Source organism: Hesperophylax consimilis, chromosome 19, assembly GCF_061612785.1.
Source record: "Hesperophylax consimilis isolate HC1 chromosome 19, BYU_Hcon_1.0, whole genome shotgun sequence".
Taxonomy (NCBI): Eukaryota; Metazoa; Arthropoda; class Insecta; order Trichoptera; family Limnephilidae; genus Hesperophylax; species Hesperophylax consimilis.
The window spans coordinates 2,166,301-2,179,572 of NC_142854.1; the positions used below are offsets into that span (position 1 = coordinate 2,166,301).

The 13,272-nt window shown below is 36.6% G+C and overlaps 1 protein-coding gene across 1 annotated transcript in view; it reads right to left on the minus strand.

Annotated features, from left to right (window-relative positions):
* The window catches only part of LOC149414638 (uncharacterized), a 63,819-nt gene extending 51,048 nt beyond the window's left edge, over positions 1-12,771 (minus strand). Inside the window, exons 1-2 of the mRNA XM_089643582.1 lie at positions 12,292-12,771; positions 1,691-1,937 (exon numbers count right to left, since the gene is read on the minus strand). Coding sequence (XP_089499708.1) covers positions 1,691-1,937; positions 12,292-12,509 — 465 coding nt within the window. The 5' untranslated portion in view covers positions 12,510-12,771. The remainder of the gene's footprint in view (positions 1-1,690; positions 1,938-12,291) is intronic.
* Positions 12,772-13,272: the final 501 nt, after the last annotated feature.

Here is a 13,272-nt window from a genome sequence, read left to right on the forward strand (position 1 = left end):
AAAGTTGCTACGCACTCAGATTCTATGTGTATTTGCAGGGTAAGAGGGGACTGCGAGCGAGTGTTACAAACTAATTTTAAAAAATGAGAAATTTCGACACATTTTTATAGGGCCTACGTCATCTTTGGGGATATTGTTTGCAGGGTATTTTTAGAAGAGGTAGTTCTGGGAAGAAAATAGGTATGAGGGGTGAATAGGAATCTGGCAGTCAATGTGTCCAGGAGTGACAGAAGTATGAATCAATCCCTCGCACTGCAATGCAAGGCCATGTTTCGAGAGATTCCTGCTGGAGAGATCAAAAAGTCTTCAACCAGTCTTCCTCGATCCGGCCCGCCACGCAGTTGGTGGGCGTATGTATCAGCCGCCAACTTCCAGGCAAACTCACCCCATGAACCCGACTACCCCTTCTAAGATACCAAACTTGACTTGATTACTCTCTCGGTATGCACAAATACATTCTGACGTCGATTTCAAAATGATTTACCTGTAACTACGAATAATTTAAATTTATGAGGAAAATTGAAAAAAATTCCTACTACCCTCATTTCAGACTTCCCCCGCCCCCTGGTAGCCCTTCACCACCTTCCATTTTCCCTCGAGGTATATTCACCCATCCTGCCCTGTGGGTATTTTCACCAACTTTGGGAATCACTGATCTAACCACTTAACCACTTATACGGACATGATTTACGTAAATAACAAATTTTTGTAATTTATCGCTCGGTTTGACCTATTTTCCAAAGGTTTTATTTGAGACCAAGGTACAAATTTCTTACCGAAATTACGCGATGGAAAATAACTGACAAAATATTTGAAAATTGTGATTAAGTAGTGTTGTAAATATTTGAAAGGCAATAGAGGAGGCTATTTTGCCAAGTTTCTTTGCGATTCCGATTAGGGACGGTACCGAATTTAATTACCTTTAATAAACGATAATTTAATTTAATTACAGTTCACGGCAGTAATCGGCACTCAAAGCCGCCATTATCCCCGAGTTACTTGTTCTGTTACTGCTGTGGATCAATGGCTTCCTTAGATAATAGAAACAAAGGGAAATATGGCGTGAAAGTGTAGTGTCGAGTGTCGCTGAACTACGACTAAACTGTACGGACTAACAAAGCGGTTGCAATAAACGTTATGCGTTTGGTGTGTAGGCAGAAATAGTGCGTAAGGCGGAGAAAGATGTTGACATTCTAATAATGATTCTTGATTAATTGACTCTGTTCAGAAACAGACTCCCCTACTTGTCAGGTTGGAATCCTTGTTCTACCGGTATTTCAATGGAAGATGCTCCGAGGAACTAGCGCCAATTATTACAACCCTTATCAAATCAATAATATATCAAGTAAAATCTTTGAACAAACAGTCTGAATTTCGTTCGGCCTTCAACAATGTAAAAATTCCGTTTGTTTGCATGCACCGATTTTCGGTAGAAAAATTAGCACTGTTGTTTGTAACTGAATAATTCTTAACCTTTATTTTGAACATTGTTTATAATCCATTTCGTTTTGACGCTTTTATGTAAGTAAATCTTACGTTTATGTTTCATAAAAAATATGTACCTTTTTTAACGTATACATTTAATTTAAAACTGTCGGACAGGGGTAGGTAATTGGATAACAGGAGGAGATGCACATAGTTGCGCGAACAGTCCGTGATATTGTTGTTGGAAGAAAAACGTGTCACTCACCTTCTGCATAAGCCTTGGCTTGATCTCTTTGCGTTCGGGAGGCGGCGGAGGCGGGCTGTCATGCGAAGGGGGCGCAGGCGGCTGGGGCAGATCGTGGGCGGGCACCCTCCGCCTCAAGTTCTGCAGCGCCTCTCGCTCCTCACGGCGCCGCGAGGGCGGGGGCCCCGAGCCCAGGGCGGCCATGGGCCCGGCGGTGAACTCCTCATTCTTGAAGGGGTTGGCGGAGCCGGGGCCAGTGGAAAGCAGTCTGCAAAAACAACACTACATTACATACGAACAAACTAGAAGGCCACTACGATGAAATAACTTCTATCTACCAATTTAATCTCGATAATTATTCACTAAAAATCAGCCTGGATCGAAAAACAAGGTTTTCACTTGTTCAAAACACCGTAACACCAAACCAGAGTCGCCTCGTGACTGAAATTGCCCGCAGTGCATTTCACTTTTTAAATTTATTAAATTCCATGTACCAACTAGGAACAGAAGACGAAATGTAACATTCTTCCGCAATACATACACAATCATCTATCAGACACACACACTAACCTATAGGTTGCATGATCTAGGTCAGTGTTCCGCAAAACGTGTGCCGCGGCACACTGGTGTACCGTGGTCATCAGTTGGTGTGCCGCGGAAAATATTCAAGGTATTGTGAAGATAATAAGAAAGCAAATGGGAGCAGATCAGATAATATCAGTCACTTTTGTTTCATACAAAAGTACGATGGCTTTCTCGCGGAAAAGTGCTATTTCGGATTTACGAGCTAAAAAATCAGTCCCAGACGTTTTTAGAGGCCCATGGTTCAGATTTTGCTTCTGAGTTCAAAAAAGAAGAATGGGTAATAAAACTTGCATATCTAGCGAAGATATTCGCTCATTTAAATGAGCTCAACAGAAAAATGCAAGACAGGAATTCTTATACTTTAACATCTTCGGACAAAATTGAAAGCTTTCGCGCTAAGTTTGTATTATGGATCAACCACGCTGTCAATGGTAGTAATGAATTATTTCCAAATGTCATGGCTGTCGATTCAGAAACAAAGTGCAGGCTTTGATAGTGAAACACTTGGAGCTATTAGCAGAAAAATGAACTATTATTTTCCTAAGTGTGACCTACAACCTATGGACTGGGTACGAAATCCACTCTCGGATAACATTTTACCGAAGAATTCATGGAGTTAAAAACTGATCGGACATTAAAACTAAAATTTTCCAAAGTAGAGCTAGCACATTTTTGGCTGCATAAAAAAATGAGTATCCACTGCTTACAAAGCGTGCTGTTGAAAATATTATACCATTTGCCAAAACCTACTTATGCGAATTGGTATTTTCAACTCTCACTACTATTAAATCGAAAAAAAGAGAACGCCCGAGGACGATCAATGAAGAGATGAGAGCAGCCTTATCAACGATTTCTTCAAATTTCGTACGCCTGTGCTCAGTTAAACAGGCTCACATTTCTCACTAAACATCTTTACATATTAGGTATATTTATTTTAGTAATAAATAAATATTGCTTTTTTCTTTGGTGTACCTCTAAAATTTCTTGATTTGATCGGTGTACCTTGAACACAAAAAGTTTGCGGAACACTGATCTATGTAGGTAACAGGTTTGTGGGACTATTGATATATTTACTGATATCATTTAGAACTAAGCGTTATCTATACCAGAACTTTGTTGAATCCTACAAATAATAGTTGGTTGGTAATGTAGTTGTAGTGATTTGTCTTATATTCACCGCGTTTAAATTCACCGCGCACGAGTGCCAATGTTTGTTTGTTGAAGCGCCAACATTGTAAATTAGTTTCCCTAAACGAATCTCTTCCAGACGTAAGTAGGTACTTAAAACCCTACCTTTTTAAAATTATATTTGAACTAACATTTCACAGGAATTATACAATTTGTCCGAATAAACGCTACATCTCAATGGCAATTCTTTTTTCAAACATTCTTCAGGCGGGTAGTTATCGATATTGTCAAAAATATAAAGTCCAAGTTAACACGACTTCACATTTGAAAAATAATCTTTACTGAACCATTAAAACGGCCACCACCTTGAAACGGAAAGGGAACGCACAAACATGTACAAACAGACTTTAACTTCTGACTCTAGTAATCGCCCGCATAACATGTGGTAATATGTAGAATTTTCCCTTTTTTACGTTAAGCCCACACAGGAGGCCCTAAGGAAAATAATTTCTCTCAGGGCCTATGTCGTCTTAGGGGATGCTGTGTGGAGGGTTTTTTTAAGGAAAGGAAGGAGAGGAAGTTCTGCGAAGAAAAAAGGTATGAGGGGTGGGAAAGAATCTAGGGATCGGCGTATCCAGGAGTGACGGACTTGTGAATGTATTCTTCCCGCTGCGGCTCAAGGCGATGGGTCGAGAGAACAGTTGGAGAGGTCAGAAGTTCTTCCCTAACCAGCCTCTCCCGATCTAGCACGTCACACAGCTGGTGGGCAAAAGTATCCTGAACACACCTCACCCGATGAACCCGGGCACCCCTGCTAAATCACCAAACGTGGCGAACCACTTATGGTGATCTATAGCAGAGGTTTTGGTTATCCAATAAATGGTTCTCGGGGCGCCGGTACTTAAACCCACCTACCAAATTAGAGATTTGCATTGCATGCTGCATTCGATAATACAGGGTTTTCCAATAAGAGGTGTTATTTTGATATTCAATCGTGAAAGATCAATGGTTTCGTTGCTTGTGTGGCTCGTAGCGCCGTCTTGTTGAAAGTAAACGTTGTCCAGATTAATAACATCCAATTCCAGCCATAAAAAATCATTAATCATTTCTCGATAGCGCAATCCATTCACCGTAACTGTTGCTCCAGCCTCATTTTCGAAAAAGTAAGGTCTAATGACTTTGCCGGACCATAAACCGCACCAAACAGTCACACGTTGAGAATAGAGAGGCTTTTCAACAATAACTCTTGAGTTTTCCGAGCCCCAGATGCGACAATTTTGCTTGTAGACGAAGCCACCGAGGTGGAAATGGGCCTCATCACTCAAGTTGATTTGCATTTGATTCACTCAAGTGAATTTTAATAATTTCAATGCATTGTTGAAGCGTGTATCGTTCCATTTTTATCAATGGCGTAGTTTTTATTTGTCAAATGTCAAAAAATGACAGCTTCAAAAGTAACATCTACCGAAATAGCGGGCTATTCAAAATAACGGCTATAATAAATAGCTAACGGCTTTAAATACATATGGGTGCGGAACGGCAGTATTCTGGCGAAGAGAAACGATCTCTCTCGGGTTTTCACCATTCGCCGTGAGGGAGACCTTCAAAAGATAATCACACATGATCAGCAAAACATGTGACTACAAACATGTTACTGCTGTCTTTGGTATCCGCTTTCTCACAGTATTCTGTATCCTGTAATTTGTTTCTTTCAAAGCTACTTTATATTTTTGTTTAGCGCGCAATATCCCTATAACTTTAAACCAATACCATGTTTCTCACATATTCATTCACATTCTAAAATGTCAACATATTTCACATTCATTGATCTAATAAGTAGTCTATGTTTTTTATGTAATTTCGAAGCCTCATATGCCCTGCATAATGTATCACTCGTGCGATTGTGGAATATGTCAAACGGCACTCCCACTCTGGTGAAATGATCTCATCATCATCTATAACCGTTTATTACCAGAACTGTGGTGGTATTAGGACCAAAACCCAGGAGCTACTAATTAATGTATTATCGAATAACTACGACGTTATAGTTATAGTTGAAACATGGCTTGTAGCAAATATAAATACTGCTGAATTCATAGATTCGCGTTACACGGTATTCCGACGTGACAGGGACCGTACACTCACTGGTAAAATGGATGGAGGCGGTGTTTTGGTAGCAGTGCGCAAGGAGCTTGCATCTTCCCGGCTCGATGACTGGGAAAATGGTCAAATCGAACAAATCTTCATTTCTATTCCGGTAAGGTCTTTCAATCTAATCATATGTGCAGTATACATACCTCCTGCCTCACAACCTACGGTCTATGATACGTTCTCCAAAAACCTGGAATCTGTATATTCATCACAACCAAATAATACTTTTTGTGTACTAGGAGATATGAATCTACCAACTCTGACTTGGTCATTTTCCGAAAACAGCAGTCAAGGTCTCGCCTCCTCAAATACGGCTGCATCGAAAACGTTGCTTCAAGCAATGTCATTGATGGACTTATTCCAATATAACTGTATACCTAACCATAATGAAAAATACTTAGACCTCGTATTCTACAGTCGTGAAACAAATGTTACACGTAGCAACAACCCTCTCATCTCAGAGGATAGACACCACCCAGCCCTTGAATTTGATATATCCTTCGTAATTCAACCAAAAATCAAAAACAAAATACAGCGTAGGCGCAATTTCAGGAAAGCTAATTATGCTCAGATTAATGAGGACATTAATTGTATTGATTGGTTATCTGAAATCGCAAATTTATCAGCCGAAAAAGCAGTAGATCGATTCTATTTAAAAATAAACAATGTAATTGATAAGCTTATTCCAGTATTGGCACGACGAAATGACAAATTCCCCATATGGTTTACTCCAGAACTTATTAGGTTATCAAGGAAAAAAGATAAAGTCTGGCTCAAATGGAAGACATATAAAGGTCTTTCTGATTATCGTGAATTTTCCTTCTTACGTGCTACATACAAAAAATTGACTTATGAAACCCGAAGGTTATTTTTTGACAACATCGAAAGTTCATTTCAAAATAACATCAAAAGCTTTTGGTCATACATATCCTCATTAAAATCGTCTGATGGATACCCTGCTGCAATGTCCTTCGAAGGGCGCAAATCTGACGATGCCCAGGAAATTTGTGATATGTTCTCTGAATTCTTTAAGTCAACATTTGAACCTTCCTCTATCAATGACCCAATTATTAACATTGACCAACTTGAGGAAGTTCAGGACTCTGGACTTGCGCACATTCACACAATTAAACTAACGGAAAAAGAAGTGCACTCGAGTTTAAAATCGATGGACATAAACAAGGGTGCGGGTCACGATGGAATACCGGCGTTTTTCCTTAGATCTGCTGCGTCGTCACTGTGTGTGCCGCTTACCATAATATTTAATAAATGCCTGAGTGATGGAGTTTTCCCTGATAGGTGGAAGTTGGCATATATTATACCGGTCCACAAGGGTGACTCGCGTCAAAGAGTGGAAAACTATAGACCAATATCCATTCTCTCGGCGATCCCTAAACTATTGGAAAGACTTGTCCATAACAATATATATCCCCAGCTTGCTGCCAAAATTACTGAACAACAACACGGGTTTGTAAAAGGCAAATCTACCATGAGTAATTTACTTATTTACTCAAATTTCTTATTTACTAGTATGGATCGAGGCCACCAGGTAGATGCAATATATTGCGATTTCAAAAAAGCTTTTGACAAGGTTGACCACCTTATTCTTATCAAAAAAATTATGTACAACGGAATTAGAGGAAATTTATTACGTTGGTTTATCTCATATTTAACAAAAAGACAACAAGCCGTATCATTACGAGGACACACTTCTACATGGGAACCAGTTACTTCTGGCGTGCCTCAGGGGTCAATCCTGGGTCCGCTGTTGTTTATTCTTTTTATTAACACTGTTACTAAATGTTTCGTGCATTGTTTATATCTTTTATACGCTGATGACATAAAAATATTTGCCATTGTTCGGAATCTAAACGATTGTCTGCTCATACATAGCGACTTAGTAAGGTTCGAAACGTTTTGCAATGAAAACAAAATTTACCTAAGCTACAATAAATGTAAACAAATAAGTTTTACTAAAAACCACAACGCTATCAAACACAATTATTGTATTGGTAATTATTTACTCGAGCGCGTTTACTGTATAAGAGATCTAGGCGTTCTTTTTGATTCCAAACTCCACTTCGATGCGCACATTGATAATATTGTGAATAAAGCTTACAGCATGCTAGGATTTGTCATCAGAAACAGCCGTGAATTTCGAAAACCTGAAACATATCTTCTTCTTTACCACACTCTGGTCCGTTCTCAACTTGAATACTGCACCTCCATATGGAATCCACTTTACGATATCTATAAAGAAAATATTGAAAGTATTCAAAAGAAATTTCTGCGTTGCCTCAATTACAGAATGAGCGCACCCAAACGCGGGTACATAAATATGCTCTCGAGTTATAAAGTCTCCACTCTATCTAACCGGCGAACATACCTTGATCTCATGACTCTGTATAAAATCTGTAACAACGTTATTGACTGTCCCGACTTACTGAAATTAATAAACTTCAAAGTACCACCCAGAGTAACAAGGCTTAACGACTTATTCCACATTAGCAGGACGCGTACAAATGCTGGTGTCAGGGATCCAATCAGAAGAATGTGCGAATCACTTAATCAGAACCAAAACCTCAAGGACTCTGACTTATTCTTCTACTTTTAGTAGAAAAATGAAGACTGTTTTCCTACAAAGTTCACAGTAAAAAACTTAGACATACTTGTTTAAATATGTATATATTTTTTAATTTCTGTTTAACATTGTTTATCTTTTTATATATATATATATATATTTTTTTTTTTTGTTTTACTCTCTAAATTTTTTCAAAAATAATTTGTAAATTCTTATAAGGATATTGCGCATTTCTTTCATATCTCTATTTGTAAAATAATATTCTTATGTATATATTTTTCCCCTATTTATAAGTCAAAATATTTGTAAATGTTTTTAACTGCTGTTTAAGTTAATTCGTGAGAAATAGTTTGGATGCAGGTAAATTCTCTAGTTGATGTTTTGTATATTCTTGTCAATTGACATCTGTATCTGTTTTTTCTCCTAAATAAAAAAAAAAAAAAAAAAAAAAAAAAAAAACACCTCTTATTGGAAAACCTTTATAAATAGATAGGTAATATGTAATCAACTTGGAGAAGAAATAATGAAATATAAAGAATAATGAGCTGCTTTTCCTCAATCAACAATCGACAAATCGTGGATACTATTCACCACTGTCCAGAATGTTAAGACTGAACTCAAGACAAGACATTGATTGTAGATACTATTCACCACTGTCCAGAATGTTTAGATTGAACTCAAGACAAGAAAGACATTGATTGTAGATACTATTCACCTCTGTCCAGAATGTTTAGACTGAACACAAGACAAGACATTGATTTTGGATACTATTCACCAGTCACCACTGTCCAGAATAATAATAATAAGAGTTAATTCCAGAATGTATGAAGGGGTAGTGCAATGCAATACATTCCATATTTTGAAATATAATGTTTAGACTGAACTCAAGACAAGACATTGATTGTGGATACTATTCACCAGTCACCACTGTCCAGAATAATAATAATAAGAGTTAATTCCAGAATGTATGAAGGGGTAGTGCAATGCAATACATTCCATATGTTGAAATAGAATGTTTAGACTGAACTCAAGACAAGAGATTGATTTTTTTGGTATAAGTTTAAATGGTTTTTGTCCATCACCAAGCAAAAAGTAGAGACATATAATTATTATTATGAATTTTAGCGAGGTCTTGACTTGACTTGTAACTGTATTGTTTATCTCTGTATTTTGTATTTGCTTTCATATACCATAATTTACCTATTTTGTAAGCTTACGAGTATATTGTAAATTGGTCTGTTAAGTCTGTTGGTAAATAAATAAATAGAATGAAGGATAGGTTGAAAATATCGCTGTAACCGCACTAAATATGATATATCCCTAGTACATAAAATTGCATGCAAGTCCTGAGTCCTGACCAAAGTCCTATTATTAAATTATTGAAATACATTGCTTTTTTGCCGGAATCGGTCCTGTTTCTATGCAAGTGGAACACATAAACGTATACATATTTCTGTTGCAAGTGGAACACATAAACGTATATATATTTCCGTTGCAAGTGGAACACATAAACGTATATATATTTCCGTTGCAAGTGGAGGATATAAACGTATACATATTTCCGTTGCAAGTGGAACACATAAACGAATACATATTTCCGTTGCAAGTGGAACACATAAACGTATACATATTTCCGTTGCAAGTGGAACACATATACGGATACTTGAAACATTGCCGTTGCGACTAATTATAACTTATGACTGCAGCAGTTCAATTCAACATTTATGTACTTATAATCCCACGGGTATGTAATGCGGTATTCGGCACGAAACATTAATATCCGTCGAATCACTTACAGCCATATGTGGCATGAAATCACCAAAATGACTCCCACAAAATAACTTCTTCTATCTGCTTTTCTGTTATGGTCAGATACAAGAAATAAATAGTTTTAGAAAGAGAGAACACCAAGTTTTTTATTTGCATTTAAGAGTGTACCATTTATATTTAGATACCTAAAGAAAATTGAAATCGAATTTCAAGGGATCCATACTCGTATAGACTAGATTTAATATTTCTTTGTTTGTGTATAGACCATAGAAATTTCAAAGTTTTTTTTCTTATTAGTATCAGGACTGTTTAGAGAGTATTTTTAATGATAGAAGAAGTCAAGGACGCCCGAGGAAGACTTTTATCGACGCATTATCTCTATACTGGAATGAGATACGGAATCGAATAAATGTCGATATAATGTAGTTTTTTAATACCTACAATGTGGTTTAAATTAGTGAATGGTGGAAGTCGGGGACGCCCGAGGAATACATGGCACGATCAAGTGAAACAAACACTTGTTAAAAGTCAAATTTTTCAATTCTTTAGTTTAATATAAGGAAGAATATAGATATAATTTTGCAACCCTACAAAGACTAAAGCTTGTATTATGTTTTATTTTTCTCTAAATATTGTTTTTTAATTTTCTATGTAGTATTTTAACATATATTATGTACTTATACTATTTCAAACACATAACCATGTACAATGTGACCTTAGAACGGGGTACCCCAGTAAGGACACATTATCTTATATAAAAAAATTGTAAAAAAAAAATATATATATATAATTTCCACTTATTATTTCCAAAAATAGACTCAGTTATCAGGTACCTACCTATTTTAGAATTCACAACTTGAAAACGTTACTTATAACACCGAGCAACTCTGGTTATTTGTCAGCTAGTTTCTAAAAAAAATCTAATCTAACATATGTTGTAACTAATATGTGTGCTATAATAACTAAACTTACTTTTATTTTTATATCAACTCCACAAAAAGAGGCTCCGAGGGAAATAATTTCACTATACTATGTCATCTTTGTACATTAATATTGAGGACTTTTTAGGGGAGAAAATACAGAGGCCGAACAATAAATCCACAGCCAAGCTGTTGAACACAAGAACGAGTCGTAGAAGCGACCCGTTCTCATGTGACAAACGTCAACCACACACAAATGTTATTCTCTTATTAAACCAGGTATTATGTTTTCATAGTTTAAAGCTATCATGGTTTCGTTTGGGCTTGTGAACAAAGCATTACTCGTTTATCAATAAATGATTGAAACATAATAATGTGTAACAGAAAAAAGAGTGAGTTGTCACAGGAAGGAATCATCTCTCCACCGTGCTTCAGAAACCCGTTTAAATCGGGCAATTTTCCTTTTCTGTATCATGAAATATACTTTTGTCTGTGAGTGATTGTAACTCTGTTTCAAATGAACTCGGATTATTTTTCAAAATATGTGTCATTTTCTAAAAACTAACTGATTGTGTCAAGAATTCAGCGATAATAGTACCTACATATATTTTTATAAGAAAATTATTTTGATTCTATATTTGAAATTTGTATTTTTTGTTTGAATTTCTCATTGTTAATTTTGACAAGAAATTAAGATTTCGTGATTTTTAGAGTTTCTGCGCTTTTTAGCTAACATGCAGTTATCAATCCAACAATTATAATATCCCATGAATTTTCACGGGTCTGCGCTAGTTTTACAACCATTTGTTTAAAATAATTTGAATAATTCATCAAATTTCCTAGTTATTTTTTCAAGTTCAATGAATGTTCTATTCAAGTTCTGTTATTATTTTAGGTCAGTGAAGTCACTGTCCAAAAATTTTGTAACAACAAAATTCGAATAGAAGTTTCACAGATCTTGTAAATTAACTTTAAAATTGACGATTTTTCCAAATTCTGTGACACAAATTCTATTTTACATTATTGAATTAATTTTTTTTTCATAAATAGTGGTTTAAAACAATGTCAAAGTAGTTAAATTAATTTTTGTAACTTCACACTACAAAGTTTGAACTTTCTACAAAAAAAATAAAAACTTTTATTCTTTTTAAATATTTTCTTTCATCTTTTTTTTAGTCCACGAATAAATATGGTTGACTTTTGCCACATGCGAACGGGACTGCCGGCCTCTGTGCTTTCATCTGCCACAAGTCTATTCAAAACCCAAATTCAATTCACAGAGGTTCAAATTTTCAAAATACACACGGGCCTTAATGAAAATGACTTCCCCCAGGTCCTCTCGTACGGAGTCAATTTAAAAACAATAACAACAAAATAATTAAACGAGTTTTTTTTCAATGCGTGACGTAGCTCATCATTTGCGCTACGGGTATTTTTTAATGGACTTTAACATTGCATTTAATAGATAATTATGTGAATTTGTTTACCTTTTCGATGCGGTAGCTCGTTTTGACAGGAAGGTATATTCGAACAGGCTCGCCGTGGACGGATGGTTTGCGTTCGCATTTTGGAAGCTGGAGTTATCGCTGTTACCGCCATTTTGACCGTTGTTGTTGATGTTATTGTTGGCGTTATTGCCGTTGACTAGGGCCGACTTGAGCGGCAAGAGTTCGACGTTCTGCAGACGATCGCGGATGCTGTCCATTTTCGACGGCGCTAAGACATTTCCCGGGCGACCGTCGCATCGTAAGCTGCGTCGGCTACTGAATACTGGACGAGAACACTGAACGGGAAAGAGCTAGACTGGGAGAGAGGCACAGGGGGTAGGGAAACTGAATATCGCTCGCGAATCGTGATTTACCCTTAGGCGGGGTGGCAAGTGTTGGGAAAATCCCCACGATTGGGGAAATTTTAAACATTGTAAAGCCGAATGGAATAGATTCCACAGATCACATCTGATTGATTGAAACTGCGCCCTGATAACTGAAAATTAGTGAGACTGTATCAATCTCAAAATTGGGTTATGTTGTGAAGTAGTGAAGAGGTGAAGGAGATTGTGGGGAGGTACATAGGTATACAAATCTGCTCCCCAAACACGGCCTGGGCCATTTCAAACAAGGCTTCAATTCTGAATGGTGGTCTTTTCACCAAGGCGATAATTATAAATACGAAATAACACAATTTAATTACATTTATTTGCTCATTCCGGGATAAGAACAAGAACCTGTTACTTTTGTATACCGACTACCTCTCGACCTACGACAAATCACAATAAGTTTCAGTTTTAGTTGCTACATAATTTACCTAGTTTGAAATTAATTCAAATTCATATAACCGTAATCGAATAATATGTTTTAAATATGGTTTTAAATAACAACACTGAATCGTCAAATTCATATAACCGTCATCGAATAATATGTTTTAAATATGGTTTTAAATAAGAACACTGTATCGTCAAATTCATATAA